The 22362-nt window shown below is 34.9% G+C and overlaps 1 protein-coding gene across 1 annotated transcript; it reads right to left on the bottom strand.

Annotated features, from left to right (window-relative positions):
* Positions 1–6397: 6397 nt before the first annotated feature.
* Positions 6398–21058, bottom strand: LOC144449196 (uncharacterized). Its single transcript, XM_078139700.1, has 9 exons — positions 21002–21058; positions 18575–18698; positions 17296–17416; positions 14596–14667; positions 14083–14158; positions 9129–9205; positions 8794–8881; positions 8256–8342; positions 6398–7123 (listed from the first exon to the last, which is right to left on the bottom strand). Exons 1-9 carry the CDS (start codon positions 21056–21058, stop codon positions 6983–6985), a joined length of 843 nt encoding a protein of 280 aa, XP_077995826.1. The 3' UTR covers positions 6398–6982.
* Between the last annotated feature and the right edge of the window lie 1304 nt (positions 21059–22362).

The raw sequence follows: 22362 nt of genomic DNA, 5'->3' as shown, positions 1-22362 counted from the left end.
AGGGGTAATAATTGTAAAGCGCTTTGAGCACGGTGTGGGAAAGCGCTATATAAGAACCCAACATTATTAACATTATTATATCAGCCAATAGAGTCAACCATAAAAAAAATATTACCATCATACTTTTCAGCACAACTGAACTGACAAGGTTCAGTAGCGCTATACGCATGGTGCAGTGTCTGTCAGCGCGCGCGCGCATGTGTGTGTGTGTGTGTGTGTGTGTGTGTGTGTGTGTGTGTGACTGACATGATCGCATCACAGATGTGTGATTTGGGTAAAAAAATGTCATTTTTGGTCAAAACTGTAGAGATGTGCAACAATGCCATTGGTGCTACTTTTCATTTAAGCCATCTCATCTTCCCTTTTTGTAGTTTACTGTTACAGATTGAATTGTCATTTGACAATGTGTGATGGATTTTGTGTTCTATGAATGTGCAATGAACATAATGTGCAATCAATTTCAAGAAAAAAATATCATAAACCTTTCGAGATGTATGCATTCTTGTAATCCTTGTCAGTAATGTATGTTTTGTATGTTTGATCATTTATCTGATACGTAAGTTTGAACTATTACTAGTGTATAAATTTGATCAAGTCATCAGAACCATGACAATTCACAAAATACAAGATTTCATAGACAGAATTGTGTCTGAAAGCAATTGATTATCAGCCCTTTCTTGTCAAAATATAGAGTCATATAAATTTAGCTGGGACACAATAGATATGACAGCTTAATAACTAGTTATTCAAATTACTGTACATGTTGAAAAACAGAGCAGTCAGAATGACTAAAAAATTGGAAAATGAGTCAATCATTAAATATATAACTTTACAGTTTACTGTATTACTCTGTAATAGAGGCAGTTGTTGCCAGTGGTTAGTGATTTACCAAGAGAAATCAGAAGCATTGGTTTCACATATGAATTGACATGGCACAGGTCTGTTACATCATTTGAAAATACATTTTATGCAGACTGTTGTGATATGAAAACTTTAAATGATAATTTTCCAAGTCAAAATAATTATTATGATTTAGAAGAGAACAAAGAATAATCTTGTACTATGAATTTGGGATTTGAGGACAGAGTTGTTGCCCTACTCAAATTGTTATGTTGTGAATATTTGTAAATGCTTGTGTTTTCATGATATTGTTTCAGTGTATGCACAGGAATTTTGGACCTTTTTATCTTGTGTTGGGTTGTAGTGATAACTACTAAATATGAAAGACAAAATGTATGGTTCAAATATACAGTTAATTATGCTAATTAATTAGCATAGCAATTGGTATAACATAATCCCATGTGTTCCTGATATGTAACAACAATTTTCAATCATGAGAAGTCCACTAAATAACACAATCAACATTTCTTATCATCACATTTATGAATGGCTATCATGAGGCATTTACAGTAGTTGCTGTTGCTTTGTTTGTAATATATTCCTTGTGGTTTTTGTGATATAATTCCATGAAATATATGCAACTTCCAAAAGAATAAGTAGGCTACTTTTGTCTGAATATTTTCTTTGTTGTTGTTGATGTTACTGTTTTTCTTGTTGAAATGAAACAGAAAAAAACTTAATTTGTGGTTCACACATGGATGCAATAATTGTAAGTTGTATGGACTTAACAGTGGGCTAATAGCATAAGGCTGAAGAAGTTAGTGCGACAATTCATTACACACACCTTGAAATCACAAGAAATCACACAATTGAAATGTTTTGCTATTCCATACATAGATCATAGCATTTGTACAATCACAGAAATTATTTTTTTAATATGAGAAAAGGCTACAAATTAAGAAATGTTTTTGTAGCATTATATCATGTACAGTTCAAAAATTGTAAATATGTTATTATATAAATGTTTTATCAGATAACCAAGGGCTTCCATTCTACATAACAAAAACAATTTTTTTATGAGGTTTTTTTTTTAATATTGAGGCTAACCACAATACTAATGCTTGTAGTGAAATAGAAAGTGATAATAGTTAAAACATTATTGAATAAATACAACACAATAAATGAAGATGCATATTCTTATGTTATTTTCAGTGTGATGTTTGATAGTTGGGTTTGTATTAGAGTTAGAATTTTAACACAACTGGATTTATAGTCCTGGTGTACATGTGTGCGTATGTGTGTGTAAAGGTCAAATGTCAAAAAATCACTGGACCGATTGCAGTTAAAACTTGATGAGGTTAACTTTGGATTTCTTGTTGAGGAGAGTAAAGTGACCAGATCGGTAAATTAATATGCAGATTGTTTTAAAGTGTGAATTTGTCATAACTCCTTAAACAAGACTAGTCTTATATTATTTGAATCTGATGGGTATTTCTTTTTAGGTATCTGAGATATAATATATGATTTCCTATACTGGTGTTCCCCTTTAATGACAGAAAGTGACATCTGTGCATATGAGATTTTAAAAGTAAACATTGACCCAAGAAATTAGTATCAATAATCTAAGACTGACAATTCTGATGATTATAGAATAATGCTTGGTTGTCTGAATGCAAACAATGAGTACTCAGGAATGTTTGTTATGAACCTCTGGTATTCTAAGGACAGAGACAGTGAAATCAAACAATTTCTTGATTAAAGTCTCCAGAATTAAAACTGATTTCATACACATACCAAGATGCCAATTTCAAGGGTTGTATCAATTCTTTATTGAATTCACTCACAAAAGGCAATAAGTTTCTATGATCTAAACGACTACATGTAATAACGTTCTGCAAGGCTTGTAATGGTAGTTAGTATTTACATTCTAAATCTACCGTTTGAGACAACATAAACCCCTGAAAAAAATTGAAATTTATAATAATAGACACAGCCATCACAACATTTTTCAAGTGAAAACTTGTACTTCACCACCATTATATTTATGATTATTATCATGTGTTGTAATTAGTTTGTGTGTATGCTAATATAATGAGTACAACTCTTCATAGGAGATACTACCATTCAAATAGTTTAATTCTATCAATGGTGACATGATTTAAAAGAATTTCATGGAAACAAATAAAATACTAAAACGTGACTGTGATATGCAGCAATATATTGACTTTGTACTACAAATATGGCCCAAACTCAGTAAAAGTGATATAACACCAAATGTAATGTTTGTGTATTATGTGTATATATCTTTTATTGTATTTTACCTGTAAACCTGATTTAAATGATACTGGTAACAAATAAATACTGCACAGTGTCTTGTCATATGCAGGAACTGGCTTGATTTTAATAATTTACCTTGGAGGTCAAAGTTTTACAGGAAAGCTTGCATCTGATAATATGGAGGTAAATACTTGAGTAGTCTAAATATGGCAAATATGGTCAAATTTGCATATGTTGTGAAACAAAGTAACATGCATATGACCCATATGACATGTCACCTTTGAGCCAGTGTTAGATTGAAATTGGATATTGCATGTAAGAGAAATGTCATATTATGGACACAGATGAACAGAATCCATTCAATAGCCCCACCCTACCCCCCAAGGACTTAAAGTTATTGTGGTTGCCATGGTTATCATTGTGATATTTTATTAAGTTACTATCATTTGTCATTCTGATGAGGATCGTTGACCAAGACAGATTGAAACTTTTGGAATACATTTGATCTACCAAACTGATGAATATTTTTAGGTTCTAATTAGAAGATTATAGTGTAAAAATTTCCATTCCTCATCATTTAATAGAACATATAGTATTAGTATTACAACTCTGCCTATTGTACAAAACAGTGTGACAGCTGATACCTGCTTATCTTCATTCTCGTGTTGAACACTGTTAGTATGTTTTAAAAGGAAAATTAATATCAAACAGATGTTGAACAGTGGATTTTTAGCATGAATAATTTATTATTGCTGCAGTTTGGCAATATATTCCAGCTGATTTTTATGATTCCACAAAAAGTACCAATAGTTTGACATAATATAACCTACTCAGTAACAAACAGTTTCATCAAAACAATACAATGATTGATAAATATTATTCATTGATTGACATCATGACCTTTTTTTGTATATTTAAAGCTTTTTTTTTTTAAATGTCAAAAATATATATTTAGGAGCATATCATGAGTATTACAATAATGTCATCATGTTTTCTCATGGGCTACAATTCTGGTGACCTGTCAGTAAGTATGAAATAAAAAATATTTCATTTAAATGTCAGCAACACTTTGTGTGTAATGGAAGACAGCGTTACAATTACAAGAATATACTGCTTCTGGTTTCTGAATTCCTTAGCAAGGATAGGAATGTAAAGTTTCAGAAAATCATTAAATCTGAACTTATACAAATGTAGTCTAGTTCCTTTAGGGTATTGTTACCAAGTTGGGTTTAGTTAGAGACCATGTTGGTATCCAGACTAATACAAATGAGAACACATACACCTACAGAATTTCTGACATTTTATGCCCTTTTCAATAAATGTCAATCCTTTTATTTTTCAACAGCTTGCTGTACCTGTTAAGACTTCATCTTCAGGAAGTATTAAGTACACAAAGTATTGTAATTTCTAAAAATCAAAATATGTTGGCAACTAACATATTGTCCCATGTTATTGTCAGTGTGGTGCCATATGCTCATACTACTAGTGAAAAATTCTATAAATCACAGCAATGTGACACACAGGAAATAGTCACAGATTTGCATAGAATGAAATCAGCTATATACATCATCATTATCATGATTTGTGTGCCATGTATACAATATATTATGGCAACACAGATAGACACTGCAGATTACCATGCTAAACACCAAGTGACAGACACATTGTCAAGTTTATCACTTATTCTGTATTTACCCATCCCTTTCCTGACATAGAGCTCTATATCATATGTAGTCTAGTTTAACATGTACATGTATAATTTTCTTCTAAAGATATTTATGGTCCATGCCTGAGTCAAAATCATAAGCACAAATGAGACGACACACTCTTTGAACAAACCCTTTGAAAGGCTTCTTTCAATGCATGCGTTTGGCCAACCTATTTCTGAACTGCACACATAGTGGCCGAACTATACAATCTTTTATTTTCCAGATAACCACAATATGCCATATTGTAGCCTATCCGTAGTCTTAAAGGCCTAAACACTACTACATTACTTCAGGTATCCTAACTGTCATTTTGATTTTGTGCTCGTGCACCATTAGTCCTTCAAGGCTACAGGTACGCTGGGCATACTGAAAATCTCAGGTGAAAAATCAAACATAGTGTTAAAAAACAAAAGAAGACAGGCATTGTTTATTAAATGTGATGACCATTACAAACACACAAAAATACAGATACTGTATGTAATTAAAGTTTAATCATAACAAAAAATGAAAATTTCAACATTTTTACAAAACTGAAAGTAATTTTTACATAACTCATGCACGTGCAGCAGCATGCAATTGAAGAAATATAAACTATGGCTACAAGAAGAACATGTATTTGCAACACATTCTATTTTGTTAACACATCAACCTCAATGTACTTTACATAATATCATATAGTTTCTGCAAACTAAAGCCAGGTGCACACTAGAGGAATCAGCCGAGCAAAATTTCACTTGTGGCAGTTTCCTCACGCTGATTCCTCTTGTGTGCGGGGAAACTTTTAATGAGAATTTGGTCATGCGCGACCGTGAGCCAAATATCTAGCATATTTGATATTTTTGGCCTCACATGAATTTTCTCATGAGAGTGCCTGAACATGAGCATTCTGCTCACAACTTTCTCTTAAGAGCGCATGCGTCGCAATTATGCAAGAACAAAATGTTTGTGCCCTGCCTAAAATAAAGGTGAGAAACTTTATGTCAATAACGAAGGTATTTTCATGATTTCAGAAGACAAACATGTCGATCTTTGGCCTAAATACCTGTGGCTATTGCCTTAGAGGGAATAGTCAACAAGACGCTGTTTATTGTGTCATAGCATGAGATAGTTATCTCACTTGGTATAGTTTTGTGACTATTTCCGCTCAGTAAAGCAATGGCTACGGTATTTTGGCATAATTATATCATATATATGCATACCTCATTAAAGTTGCCCACACACGAGAGGGATCGGAGTGAGGAAATTGCCACAAGTGAAATTTTGCTCAGCTGATTCCTCTAGTGTGCGCCTGGCTTAAGCAGACTCTTGCATAAAGACCTATACTGTTTTACTAGCTTGTACTTTGAAATATCTTTTTCAGGTTTCTCCCCATGAGTGCCTTCAATAGCTGCAGATCATGATGAGGAAAAGGAAGAATTCTTTTACTAAGAATAACAACATTATAATATTTTAATAAGAATACTTATCTTCTTATTTATCAAGTGAAATGGCAGTGAAAGCGTTTTTCTTTTGAAGCTTTTTTGTTGTAATAAAGTAAATTCATTTACTTAATAATACATTTCACAGTATGTTAAAAGCACATACATTGAGTATGTACAAATGCCATCAATATTTATGTATGTCCCAGATTACAATATCAGTGTGGTTGTGCAATGAGTCTTCAGCAAGCCAGCCTATACAATGCGTTTAGTATCATGCTATGTGGAACATGATTACAAGAGTGTTCAAACATGTTTGATGGAAGCATTTAAAAACCATATAAAAAGAACACTCCCCCTTCCCCCATACTCTCAACTATATGTGGATGAATCTGTTAATCTAGGTTTTCGTCTTCTAGCAACTTAAGTTTAGCTGCTATTTACAAAACTCCAGCTATCTGCATTGCTTGTAGCATAGTTGATGCATGGTCTGTGTTAGTGCCAACATAATCTGTCAATCTAGTCTCAGCTTGTCTTTGGAAGGGTACTAGCGACAGCACCAATGTTTTCCACAATTCTTTTTAGATCATGAACAACATTACATGTAGCTACAACACCAACATTTCCCATGTAATCTGTCCGATCATTGGCAGTATGGGCTCCATCTGTATTTGTTAGGGTATTAGCTACAGCACCTGTCCAGCATCTACCACATATCATGTCATTAATGTTACAGGCTCAATCCTTGTTTGTTAGGGCATTAGCTACAGCACCAACATTTTCCACATATTCTGTCAGATCACTGGCAGCATTCGAACTCTGTAAATATGACAATCTTTGTAATAACCTGGTCTGTTGGGGATCCAAGTCATCATTCACCTGGGAGAAAAAACAGATTAATAAAACTTACATATGTATAAATAAGTTTGTGTTTGGAATAAAAACACAAGTTGCAACACTCACAAATCTGGACACATGACAAGGAGTAGAAAGATTGAAGACTGTGTGTAAAATTCATACTTTCTAAGCAATGCAAATATTTTACCAGACAAACTTTTCTCATGTCATATTTTTTAAAAAATATTTATAAGATTTTATTGGTAACTTCAGTTGTTTACAATATAAGTTGCTCTTGTTTTACATAATAAGATGGTGTATTGTTATCCATTTGTTACAGTGCCTTTCGTTTGTCTTTGTTAACAGCTATAATATACTCACAGTGATAATTGTACTTCACATTGTGGCAAGGCAATTTAAATTTGACACTGCAACCTATAAATACCAACAATGAAATTCCAATTGCCCATTTTGCGGCAAGGCAATTTAAATTTGACACTGCCACCTATAAATACCAACAATGAAATTCCAATTGCCCATTTTGCGGCAAGGCAATTTAAATTTGACACTGCCACCTATAAATACCAACAATGAAATTCCAATTGCCCATTTTGCAGTCATTTTTTTTTTAAAGAAGCGTCACAAGATGGCGCACAACATGAGTCAGAGTGAGGGCTACATAATATGGCTGTACATGAAGTAGTCAACAAAATATGGCTAAAACAACTTAGTGAGATCCAACAAATTATGGCATCTGAAATGAAGTAAGCAGAACGTTTCGATTGGTTGAAAATGCTGTGAAACACTGGGAACAATTTTTTTCAAGGAATGAAACTGTATAAGAACTATTATCAAGACCAGCCCAAACACTGTTTTTGAACAGTACTCCCAGTGGCCAAAATATATAATCTTTTGTCTTTCTGATAACCATATGTTATTAATTCACCAAAAAGATACATGTTACACCCAGGAAACAATTGTAATTCCTGGTGACAGACAGTTTTTGAATGATACATGTAGCTACATTAGTACTGGTATGTAATGATTTGAAGTAGCTGAGAAATGAAATTAACCTTGATTAGAATGTTACATCATTGATATATGAACAAACTCCTGTAAATATTCTAGTCCAAGTCACAGTTAACAGCCATAATTATATCATATATATGCATACCTCTGGTGCTGGCACTTGGTAGCTTTCTTCTGGCAGTGGTGCTATATTAAACTGTTCTGCATAGTCTTCTCTAAGAATGGGATGTAACTGTATACAAAACAGACAGACATCACCAATATTTCAATATTTTCACACTTTCACACAATAAAGTGACACATTATTTATGGCAGAGATTTCATCCTACATGTAAACAACCGAAACATTACTTCTGTTTGCATTCCACACATCAGATCAGTGTGACAAACATTATGCCCATTCACAGGGACCATTGAAAGATCCAGTTTTGATTAGGATTGTAAAATTATGATGTGAAAACAGTTGTCTGGCAGAGCATAGACATTGGAGAAGAAAACTCCACTGTTTATGGGTAGAGCTATGGAATAAGTTGGTCTTGTACAAATGAATGGTCCTACATAATCTATATGGCTCCACTGAAATAACACTAATGTGGGAACCTGGGATTGAAACCCTGGCCTTTAAAATATAGATGTGGTTTCTTCTATAGCACTTCTGATCCTATAATCATAAACATGTGTACCTTTTTCTTCCATTTTGTTTGATTTGTCTCATATAAGTTTGTTTTTTCTACAATTTGTTTGACTTCATCTTCTTTCTCCTTGACAGATCTACAGACAAAACAAATTGTATAATAGTTCATGTGATTTGTGAAAAATTTATATTTCTTCTTCCCATATTTATGAAGTCATTACAGGGAGGCAGGGAGAAAATGGGGTAATAATTGGCTAGAAATACTTGAGTATAAAATTCAGAAGTAAAATACACCATCCTTTGCATGCATAATGCATCTAGTGGTGACATCTAGTCATTCATCATGGAGACATTTTTCAAGCACGCAAAATCTGCAAGACTTACTCTTCTAATTGTTCTGCTTGTGATTCCATTAGTTCAACTTGACTGGAACTCTGTACAAGGACTTCTTCCAATAATTTCTGTCAAAATATCATAATTGTCATTAAAGCAATTTGAGCACAGTTTGATAAAGAGCTATACAAAAAATAACATTATTTTTATAAGGCCAAACAAATTTATTATTGGTTTGGTTCCTGTAACTCAACCCCAACTTAGTTTTTCACTGCCAACCCTAAACTTTTTTGTAAGTATACGTAATTTGAAAAAATCGAAATTTTTTGCAAAGTCATGAAAGAAATTGTGAGATTTGATGACATTATCATCTTGTACTCAAAACAACATGGCAGAATATAGTGTAGCACACAATGTCTTCTACATATCATATGGAAAATGCAAACACATCGATGAAAAATCTCTGTTGACCTCTAAGTACATTTTAACACCTGAACCAGACCAAAAATAAAAACAAGAAGTCTTCATAGAAGAAACATCCCCTTCAAATATATTACTTCTACGTGACAGAATGGAGACATGATTTTTAAAAAATTGGTGGCAACAAACAAATACTACATTTTTAGTATGTGAGAATGCAGGAAATTGCTGAATTTTGGTGATTGAACCTGAAAATTCAGGTCAAGGCATATTACTTGTGAACATAATTTCAAAGAATTGACAATATACAAATACTACAATGAGTCTGTGATAGGCTAGAATTGCCTTGATTTTGATATTTGACCCTGAAGGTCAGAGTCAAGGTCAAATGGTCAAGTTTCTAAAGATAGCTTGCAACTCTGATCTGGGGTAGAAACTTGAATGGAGTCTCTATGTATCACAGTTTTTGAGTTATGCAGTAAATATTGATTTGTAACTACAAATATTGCCGCCATACGGTCATATTTCCATATATCGAAAAACAAATTGATGTGTGTATGTCCCATATGTTCCAGGTTTGAAAGAAGTCGAATATTGCATGTCTGAGAAATGAGGTATCACAAATGCACACATGGATGGGCAGAGCCCATTGTAATAGTCCCCTTTGGGGGACAAAAAATATAGAACATGAAAATGGAAAATAAAATTGTCTACCTACCCACCGTGTTTTGTAACTGGGTGTTATCTGAACCACACAATTTGTTTTCTTTGGCCTACTTGCTATTTTTTGTTTGTGTTTGTGTTTGTGTTTGTGTTTGTGTTTGTGTTTGTGTTTGTGTTTGTGTTTGAGTTTGAGTGTGTGTTCGTGATTGAAATGAATAGAAACAAGTTTATACAGTTAACCATGCACACTTTTAAACAGACAACTTGTACAACTAGGCCTGTATGGCCTGATAGAAGGCATCATAACAGTGTAAAACTATGCCTGTATGGCCTGATAGAAGGCACCATAACAAGTAGTAGAACTATGCCTGTATGGCCTGATAGAAGGCACCGTAACAAGTAGTAGAACTATGCCTGTATGGCCTGATAGATGGCACCATAACGGTGTACAACTATGCCTGTATGGCCTGATAGAAGGCACCATAACAGTGTACAACTATGCCTGTATTGCCTGATAGAAGGCACCATAACAGTGTAGAACTATGCCTGTATTGCCTGATAGATGGCACCATTACAAGTAGTAGAACTATGCCTGTATGGCCTGATAGACGGCACCATAACAAGTAGTAGAACTATGCCTGTATGGCCTGATAGATGGCACCATTACAAGTAGTAGAACTATGCCTGTATGGCCTGATAGATGGCACCATAGCAGTGTACAACTATGCCTGTATGGCCTGATAGATGGCACCATAACAGTGTAGAACTATGCCTGCATGGCCTGATAGAAGGCACCATTACAAGTAGTAGAACTATGCCTGTATGGCCTGATAGATGGCACCATAACAAGTAGTAGAACTATGCCTGTATGGCCTGATAGATGGCACCATTACAAGTAGTAGAACTATGCCTGTATGGCCTGATAGATGGCACCATAGCAGTGTACAACTATGCCTGCATGGCCTGATAGAAGGCACCATTACAAGTAGTAGAACTATGCCTGTATGGCCTGATAGATGGCACCATAGCAGTGTACAACTATGCCTGCATGGCCTGATAGAAGGCACCATTACAAGTAGTAGAACTATGCCTGTATGGCCTGATAGATGGCACCATAGCAGTGTACAACTATGCCTGTATGGCCTGATAGATGGCACCATAACAGTGTAGAACTATGCCTGCATGGCCTGATAGAAGGCACCATTTCAAGTATTAGAACTATGCCTGTATGGCCTGATAGATGGCACCATAACAAGTAGTACAACTATGCCTGTATGGCCTGATAGAAGGCACCATACCGGTGTACAACTATGCCTGCATGGCCTGATAGAAGGCACCATTACAAGTAGTAGAACTATGCCTGTATGGCCTGATAGATGGCACCATAACAAGTAGTACAACTATGCCTGTATGGCCTGATAGAAGGCACCATTACAAGTAGTAGAACTATGCCTGTATGGCCTGATAGATGGCACCATAACAAGTAGTACAACTATGCCTGTATGGCCTGATAGATGGCACCATAACAAGTAGTAGAACTATGTCTGTATGGCCTGATAGAAGGCACCATAACAGTGTAGAACTATGCCTGTATGGCCTTATAGATGGCACCATAACAAGTAGTAGAACTATGTCTGTATGGCCTGATAGAAGGCACCATAACAGTGTACAACTAGGCCTGTATGGCCTGATAGAAGGCACCATAACAGTGTAGAACTAGGCCTGTATGGCCTTATAGATGGCACCATAACAGTGTAGAACTATGTCTGTATGGCCTGATAGAAGGCACCATAACAGTGTAGAACTATGTCTGTATGGCCCGATAGAAGGCACCATAGCAGTGTACAACTATGCCTGCATGGCCTGATAGAAGGCACCATAACAGTGTAGAACTAGGCCTGTATGGCCTGATAGAAGGCACCATAACAAGTAGTAGAACTAGGCCTGTATGGCCTGATAGAAGGCACCATAACGGTGTACAACTATGCCTGTATGGCCTGATAGAAGGCACCATAACAGTGTAGAACTATGGCTGTATGGCCTGATAGACGGCACCATAACAAGTAGTAGAACTATGTCTGTATGGCCTTATAGAAGGCACCATTACAAGTAGTAGAACTATGTCTGTATGGCCTGATAGAAGGCACCATAGCAGTGTACAACTATGCCTGTATGGCCTGATAGATGGCACCATAACAATGTAGAACTATGCCTGCATGGCCCGATAGAAGGCATCATAACAGTGTACAACTATGCCTGTATGGCCTGATAGAAAGCATCATAGATGCTAAATGTAGCCATTGCGCCATGCATAACTCTGTTAGTTTGTGAGGACAGACCATCTATATGTATAGACTTTGGATGGAGATAACAGACCATCTACATGTATACACTTTGGATGGAGATTACAGACCATCTACATGTATACACTTTGGATGGAGATTACAGACCATCTACATGTATAGACTTTGGATGGAGATAACAGACCATCTACATGTATAGAATTTAGATGGAGATTATAGACCATCTACATGTATACTCTTTGGATGGAGATTACAGACCATCTACATGTATAGACTTTGGATGGAGATTACAGACCATCTACATGTATAGACTTTGGATGGAGATAACAGACCATCTACATGTATAGAATTTAGATGGAGATTATAGACCATCTACATGTATACACTTTGGATGGAGATTACAGACCATCTACATGTATAGACTTTGGATGGAGATTACAGACCATCTACATGTATAGACTTTGGATGGAGATTACAGACCATCTACATGTATAGACTTTGGATGGAGATTACAGACCATCTACATGTATAGACTTTGGATGGAGATTACAGACCATTGACAAGTATAGACTTTGGATGGAGATTACAGACCATCTACATGTATAGACTTTAGATGGAGATTATAGACCATCTACATGTATAGACTTTGGATGGAGATAACAGACCATCTACATGTATACACTTTGGATGGAGATTACAGACCATCTACATGTATAGACTTTGGATGGAGATTACAGACCATCTACATATATAGACTTTGGATGGAGATAACAGACCATCTACATGTATAGACTTTGGATGGAGATAACAGACCATCTACATGTATAGACTTTGGATGGAGATTACAGACCATCTACATATATGTACAAATGTATAGACTTTGGATGGAGATTATAGACCATCTACATATATGTACAAATGTATAGACTTTGTATGGAGATTATATACCATCTACATATATGTACAAATGTATAGACTTTAGCTGGAGATTATATACCATCTACATATATGTACAAATGTTTAGACTTTGGATGGAGATTACAGGCCATCTACATACATGTACATATGTATAGACTTTGGATGGAGATTATAGACCATCTACATATATGTACAAATGTACAGACTTTAGATGGAGATTACAGACCATCTACATACATGTACAAATGTATAGACTTTAGATGGAGCTTATAGACCATCTACATATATGTACAAATGTATAGACATTGGATGGAGATTACAGACCATCTACATATATGTACAAATGTATAGACTTTAGATGGAGATTATAGACCATCTACATATATGTACAAATGTATAGACTTTGGATGGAGATTATAGACCATCTACATACATGTATAGAATTTGGATGGAGATTAAAGTGTTTGTCTCCCTTAACATGATCTAAATGATTCAAATACGACAAGGTTTATCAAATGAAAATGTTTTACATTGTCATGATTTTTGTGATTACTTCCAAATATGATAATACTTGATAAAAAGTCAAATCCTCCTATTTTCATGAGATCTAGTACACTGTGTATAGCATCAATATTTATCACTTGGCCTTTTTGACATTCATTGAAACGAACAACACAAAACAGAAGATCTGCTTTACTTACACATTGACTTTCCATTTTTCTATAATCCATGTACCTTGTTGTTGGAACTTTTAGTCCTTTCAACTGATTTGTAACTCTGTATAAAACAAGACAATAAAGCATCATCCTGAAACCATGATGTGTGAAGTGGTCAGGTATACATGTACAGGTACATGTATACATGTATACAGGCAGCATAATGTATTGCTATTGTGAAGGAAAACGTTTGGTTTTACTTTATTTCCTTTTGTAAAATTCACAACTGAACCAGTACTTCACATATTGTCCAAAGAGAGATATCAAGAAAATTCCCATCATTCATACAATCAAACAAAATACTAAAAAACCTGCAAGCTACCTTTGTGACAATGTAAAAATAAGTTTTTGAATGATTAATTAGTCCATTCATATATAATTTCTTGAATTACTGTTAAGTCTATTGCTGTTTCTTTTTTGTGACATATGTTTATCTTCTCTGATATTGTCAAAGATATGGAGACATATTTTCAGCAATGTTGTTCAATAATTAATTACCTGTCTTTTAAATTATTCAAATGGTCTTGAACATTACTGTAGCTGACAGCACTTGTATGGTTCAAGGAAGACCTAAAACACAAAGGAGGAAAAGAGAATAACTTATTGACAAGTACACATACATGCATGTAATGACATAACTGTTACAATGCATAGTGGAGGAGATAATTGGTAATGACAGTCCCAAGGGGTGAACAAATAATTTTGTGAACTGTGGTCCCCAGACCAGTGCCTTAAAAAAATCCAGTGGTCCTGCTGAAAGAATTAGTGGTTTCAGGTCCCGCTATATGAAACATTAAATCTTTCCCATGAATCTGTATACAGCATGTCAACTTTATATTTTGATCCAATTTTTTCAAGACAGGAATGTAAGTCAGTCTATTATGAAGGACATTTTCCCCCAATGAAATATTTAGGAAGAAACAAACTATTTTATTTTCAATTTGAATTTTATTTCAAATCTGTTGAACAACATCGTTAACAAAGTATATTTTTAGCACTGATATTTGCTAAAGCCTTGATGATTGGTGAATTCAAATTTACCTCGACACGGACTCCTCTAGTCAGGCAATGTTTGCGTTCATTAAGCTTAGTTTTTTTTGGAGATTTTTTTAATCAACTTTTGAAGTGGTCGGTTCCTTTGCTAAGTTGAGATGATTTGCTTGCAATGCCTGGGCTGTCCCAACAAGTTTGACAAAACATAGTACCACTTTTGTTGTCATACTGCAACCATGGCCATGTTGTTTTCCGATGTTCTTGGATTCTGGAATTTACGTTGTTGCTTCTTTCTATCATATTTCTGATGCTTCATCAGATCCACGTTAATATCATTTGAGGTTTTTCATTTCATCGATTATTCAGCCTCAGGAATACATACGCTACCACTGTCACTATTTTCCCCCCTCAAATCGGACTGTTCTTCGTCACATTGTGTTGTGCTGTTCAGTTGTCCAGTTGTCATTTTGTTCATTTGTTTAACTACAAAAACATACCTCAAAAGATTGGCCATTCTCTACTTACAACTTTAAATGGGCTGATACTGCACTAATTGATACTGCTAATATATTCATGCAATCAATGTTCAACTGTCAAAGTTCACCTCAGTATTCAAACAGTGTGGTCACATCAATTTCCTATTCAATTAAGCAATACACTATACCCCTATAGCATATATTGTAGGGTTGACGTCAAAAGTCACCTGATTATACTTCATGACCTATTGGACTTTAGAAAGGTCATGTAGTGCTGTATAGTTTCAGTTCCACTGCGATTGTATTTCTTGTTTGCTCATTTCCAGTTCAAACTTCTTAACATGATTATTTACAATATCATGTACCAGACAAGGTCAAATTTGTGTGTCCACACACAAAATAATCCCTAGTCTGGTAAAACTTGCATAAAGTTTTACACCTTATACCACAATTTTGGTGGGAATAACTTACAATAAAATGCCTTGGAAGTCAAGTAGATTACTCCTTCTTAATGCCCACTAACAAGAACAATACTTTAGTAATACATGACACAGTATACAACTGTTTTGAACATAAAATCTTTTTTCAATGTATAATATAAGGCTGTAGTGTATTTTAGTTGTAACCAGTTTATCTCAGTTTGGAGGAGACCAAGTGTCATACATCAGTTACTAAATGTAAAACAGGCTGCTATCATTTCACATTTTTATGTGCAAATGTGTAAAACATTGAACTTTACAGTATTCAATGGACTGTTTTGCTAACACCAGCTTGTTACTGTCTGCATAGACAATTGAAGGGAAATACCTCTGAGAAGAGGGCATTGCAGTTTATATGTAGGCAAAGATATTACGAGTGTGAAGCTACCATCATATTCATATTCATATTCACTTTCAAAAGTTGACCTCTAGCTCAATGTGAATATGATGATAGCTTAACACGTTCATCATCAGATTCGAAGTCTTCCGAATGGGTACGAACAAGCGTTCGGGCCGCGGCAAATCACATAAATCCTTAATTGGCAGGTTGGAATCATGTGATTGTAGTTACTTTTCACTTGATTTACGTGGATTTGCCAGAGTATCCAATTTGCACATGAATTATTGTTGTTATACAAAAAACTAATTTGGATGTTTAGTATGACTTTCCCATATCTTTGAAAATGAAATATCAATATTTGGGTGTACAAAAAACCTGTATGAGTAATGTAATAAAATACAGCTTGGCTGGGTGTGTTTTGATTTCCAGCAGTGTCGCTATCTTTGAAACCCTACTTAACACTTACACTGGTGAAATTTAAACAAAATAGCGTTGTCAAGACCACAATTATCACAATGTATGTAGTTCCCTTGATCGGGGAGGGTCAACGCAATCGATTGTAAAAATTATGGTCCATGACAACAATAATTCATGGTGCAAATTGGATACTCTGGCAAAAATAAGAAGAAAGCATGCAAATCCACGCAAATCAAGTGAAAAGTAATTACAATCACATGATTTCAACCTGCCAATGAAGGATATGTGATTTACCGAACGCGTGTTCGTACCCATTCGGAAGACTTCGAATCTGATGATGAACGTGTGAAGCTATCATCATATTCACATTGAGCTAGAGGTCAACTTTTGAAAGTGAAGATGAATATGAATATGATGGTAGCTTCACACTCATAAAGATATTTGACTTTCAAGTTTGCACAAATTAAATTTTATTGTACAGTGTCAAACTTACATAATTGCTTGATCAACTAAACCAATCACCAAGTCGTGTGTTGGCTTCTGCACTACTTTCCAATTGGCTAACTTTTTGGTAGATACTATCTTTTCTTGGAAGTTATCAAGACTTCTTTGTGCTTAATAGAAGGAAGAAAAAGGAGATACAATTTGACAATACAATATAATCACAATATAATCACAATTATGAAAAATATCTGAGCACTTTTAATTAACCTGTATGAGTTTTAGCCAACACTGATGCTGTGACAAAGTGTCAGTCCTGTTTGTCACTGGGCTTTGTAGCTTTATCTTCTGAAAATTAACAAGTAACGAAACACCTGTTTTGCAGCAGACGGAAATTGGTGACAAAAGATTTGTTGTGTACAGTCCTGGTGTGTACCAAGTGTACCCAATGACAAATCATCCAGACAGATGTATAAAATAAAGCTAGGTTTTCAATTGATTACTATAAAGTTGGTCTCAGATTCAGAATCAGATTTATATTGTAGGACAATATGAGGCTAGTCGCCTATTGAGCCTCAGGTTCAGTCTCATATTCGAAAAATCCCAATAACACCACAAGAAAAGCAGTCAAACAAGAAATTACACCATAGGGACTACAGGAAATGTCCCATTATTCACCCATCGTAAAATATTACTTTCTACAGACTTTTAAATAACACTTAAATCCTTGTGTAGATACATCATTGGAATAGTGCGCCTACCAACAAACGCATAGGCTGAACTTTGACCTCTCTAATGTCTTGACAACAAACTTTTATCTCTGGTATTCATGTAATTTTCCCCATGCAATCTGAGACATCCCCTCTCCCATCAAATGAGCATGATGAGGAAACATATCTGGCAGCCTTTAAGTTATTATTTCTTGTTTGACTGCTTTTTTCTGGTGTTATCTGACTTATCATGATTTTTCAACTATGAGGCTGAACTTGAGGCTCAATATGAGAATGGCCTCATATTTTCCCCCAATCTGAATCTGATTGTGAATCTGAGACCAATTTTATACTCGTTTGGAGTTGTACTGTCAAATATCACTTCTGCAATATGAGAGTATGTGAAGGAACCTTTGCTGTTGAGATAAAAAATACCTATTACAGTAGATATCATGACAATCTTCACATCACAGTTACATGTATGTACAAAATAGACAGTAGGGAGAGGATCTCCATGGTCAATGATTAAAATCATCTTTCCATCATTGCCATATATATCCTCATACTAGTCATAGCTAATATGGAGGCAATGCCTTTGTCATCACTTTAAATACAGGCTACCTTTTTGTCTTTGAGGTTTCTGAGTCTGAGGTGGTGTTTTCTTTTGTTTCCTTCCTTGCAGTAGTTTCTCAGTCCTCTTTTCAGTTTTAATCTTTTTTGCATCTTGTATTCTTTTCTTCTTTTTCTGAAAACAACAACAATAAAGATCTTGATGATAAGAGCAAACATACTTAAGAACTACTCTTTGATAAATACAAGTATGCCAACAACTGGATTTATTCAATAACTCAGGACCCAAACTTTAATCAAACCTTAATTCTGGAGAAACATGAATATTTATGCGAATTATCCAGGTGACTAAAGATTGCTTCTCTGCATCATTTGTACTACAATACAGATAAATTAAAGATTGCTTGAATGTTCTTACTTTTCATATGATTAAAATGAATATATTCTTACACAGACATACTATACCATCTACATACCAGATTTAAACTGAATGCCTCCTGTATGGGCAAACCATAGGTTTTTGGTCTTACACACATTGTTGGAATGCAAAATTCTTGGCTATAGGTATTAAACATGATGTTCCCCTACTTGGAAAACTAATTATATTATTAATTATACATTTCCTGTCATTTGTTCTTTTGTGAGCGCCCATTACATATCTGACACAATACTATAGGTTTTCCCAAACCCAATCTCACACTTATGAGAAGCCAATAAGAATCCCACTTACAATATAACACTCAATGTTCAAAATTGAAAGAAAGAGAATGTAATGATAACATCGCTGTCTGCCCTCTGTGCTTGAGCTCTTTTCAAACAGAGTGCTCTGAAGTATTGTACTCATATGTTTTGATGTATTATGCATTTTCGTTGGTTGAGCAACTTCACTCAGGACTCTTGTGTGGTTTGGGAAACCTATGGTATTATGTCAGATGTATGTAGTGAGCGCTCACAAAAGAAAAAAAACGACAGTAAACCTAACAGCCAAAAAGATATTGCACTGTCACTTACATCGGATTTTCATCAGATTGGGTTGATGTACATGTACATGTATGTACCAGGCTAAATGAAATTTAAAGTTTTCATTCATCAGATACTGCCTAATCATTAATTTTGCAAATTACTCATTAAAACTAAAAATGGCATGTATATTAACAGGCTTTGTAGGATGTGTGCCTTGTCATGGTTGATGTATGTACCAAATTATCTGGAATTTGAAGTCGGTAGTCTTAAGATATATTTTAATTACTGAAAATCATTAAGTATGCAATTACTCATTAAAAGTAATAGCTATGTTGATGAGCTTCATATGACATGTTTGCATTGTTATGGTTGACATGTGTACCAAATTATACGCATTAAAAATAACTGCTATGCCTACAGTCTTTTCAGGAATTGTGTGTTTATCAATAATTTTTATGGTTGATGTATGTACGAAATGTTGCTGAGAATTTGAAGTGTGCATTCTTAAATTAGACCAAATGCTGCAGAATTTGAAGTGTGCATTCTTAAATTAGACCAAATGTTGCAGAATTTGAAGTGTGTATTCTTAAATTAGACCAAATGCTGCAGAATTTGAAGTGTGCATTCTTAAATGAGACCAAATGTTGCAGAATTTGAAGTGTGTATTCTTCAGATATGGCTTTATTACTGAAAATCATTAATAATGCAAATTACTTATTAAAACTAAAAACTACACCAAGTACAATGTAGCTTTTTAGAACATGTGTGTTTTGTTACGGTTGATGTATGTATCAAATGCTGCAGAATTTGAAGTGTGTATTTTAAAGATATTCTACATAAAATGGATATTTTCATACACAGAATACAGATTATACATTGTACATGTACCATCTACATGTACATGTTTGTACTTGCTTTACTACACAGTGTACCCGACTCAGGCTTGTACATGTCTAAACATTGTATATAAAAGGTTTTCTGGTGTATTGGTCTTTGCATGCATGCATGTGCACATGCAATGATGCATATGTGTGCATGTTACACTTCCTCTTAGATGCAATAATTCTAGTGTTAGTTTTGATACTGAGCTGTTTTTGAGTTTTTGTTTTGTTATTTAAATCACAAAACAAACACTAAAAATTCCTTCACCACAACATTTTCAAGAGGGTAGTATGGGTGTGATGTTGATACATGTATCTCACTCACATTTCAACATGATCTTGCCATACTACCCCTGTAAATTATTGTGGTGCTACTTTGGCCATTTTTTAAGGAACTGGGATACATTTGAAAAATTCTTGGGTCTTGAAGGCTCCATAATCAAATTTAATGTACAGTAGGAGTAAGAAATGTCTGGTTTTTGGCAGGTAAGCCTTAGGCGTAATTTAGAAGAAAAGTCCACCCAACTTTGTGAGGCCTAGCACCCATCTATTTGAGTTATCCCAGCAGGAATTGGTTTCTGCTTAACACCATAACAAAAAAAAGCTCAAAAACAGTTCAAAATCCAATATTTACCTGAGATGCACCAGAGTCACTTCTTGAACTTCTCTTTCTACTCTGTCTTAATGGCATAGTGTTTGATGACTGAGAGGACTTTGAAGTACCTGGTTTAGGATGTTCTTGTACAGCCTGTGTTTTGTCTTTTACTAGACCACCACTGGATACCAAACGAGGGGTCTTTTTGTTGATCTTCGGAGGTGCCATTCTCTAAATTCAAAGAGTACATGTACATGTAAACTTGATGAACCATGGTAAAACTAGACATACATGTAGACATTGATGTACATGACATTTCTACATGTATGGGGGAGGGGGTGTCATTATATTCCAGGCCAGGGCTCTCGATGCCAAGTCACCAAATGCGAATAAAAAGTCTAGCGGGCTACAAAAAATTTGATTTGGCGAAACTGTTGGAGACACGTTTTTCACTGTCATAATTTACATGTGATGACTGATACACACTAACCACAGATTTAAACTGAGCTGCCTCCCATAAGGGTGAAACCATACATTATACATATAGATTTCTGCACCTACATTTGTACATGTACATGTACATTCACTGTTGGAATGCAAAATTCTGAGTTATAGCTAGTCTATTATACGTAACTTTCAATAGAGTCCAAAATTTTAGATACATTTTGTACTTAAAAGTGTAAACCTCAATGGACAGTGATAATCAATTGATGAATTATTTTTGTAGGAATACTGATGGCGCTTTGATGAAGCATACTTGATCCCAGGATATTTTGGTTTGGTTTTTCGCTCATACATGTATATATAGTTTCCTTAATACAGACCGGAAAATTTACACATTTCACGAAAATTCTGCAAGGTCTCTGTGCAAGAATTTTTGGTAAAAAGCAGGTGATTTGGCACGAAAAATACTGTTGCCAGTGCCAGAACAAATCACCGACAACAGTATTTTTTTTAATACTGTAAATATAATACTGTAAATACTTAATAACGTCATTATTTTGTGTTAAGATCATCCTAGAATAATATTAATAATTATATTATAGCATTACCAATTCCAGTGAATTTTGTGACGTCATCGCTGTACATTATTACTGATAATGTACTCCGTTATTGGGCATCGCGGCCCCTGAACGAGCATAACAATACAAGCTTATTTGTTCTGTTTCTTCATACGACTAGGTATCTTTTCGAAATGTATGTTGTTACTTATGATTGTCATTTCCACTGTTTAAAAATACAACGCATTCATGAAACAAATTTGTGTTCACAGCAGTTCACTGAAGTGTATATGTGTGTGTACGTGTACGTACGTGTGTCGCTATGATTAGTATTCAGCTTCCGGGCCGAACATGGCAGACGATGTTCAGCGCTGTGTATAGTATACGTTGTTTTGCGTT

This window comes from Glandiceps talaboti, chromosome 18 (assembly GCF_964340395.1).
Source record: "Glandiceps talaboti chromosome 18, keGlaTala1.1, whole genome shotgun sequence".
Taxonomy (NCBI): domain Eukaryota; kingdom Metazoa; phylum Hemichordata; class Enteropneusta; family Spengelidae; genus Glandiceps; species Glandiceps talaboti.
The sequence above is the reverse complement of the archived record's forward strand: the minus strand, read 5'-3'. Positions and strand labels throughout refer to the sequence as shown.

What these genes read in the sequence shown, in the direction of transcription:
- LOC144449196 (XM_078139700.1), bottom strand. Translation starts at nt 21,058, where the DNA reads ATGCCATTAAGACAGAGTAGAAAGAGAAGTTCAAGAAGTGACTCTGGT. An exon ending in GAAACCTCAAAGACAAAAAG is followed by an intron (nt 17,417 to 18,574) that starts GTAGCCTGTATT and finishes CCTTCTATTAAG; the next exon opens with CACAAAGAAGTCTTGATAAC. An exon ending in CAAGCAGAACAATTAGAAGA is followed by an intron (nt 8,882 to 9,128) that starts GTAAGTCTTGCA and finishes TTTTGTCTGTAG; the next exon opens with ATCTGTCAAGGAGAAAGAAG.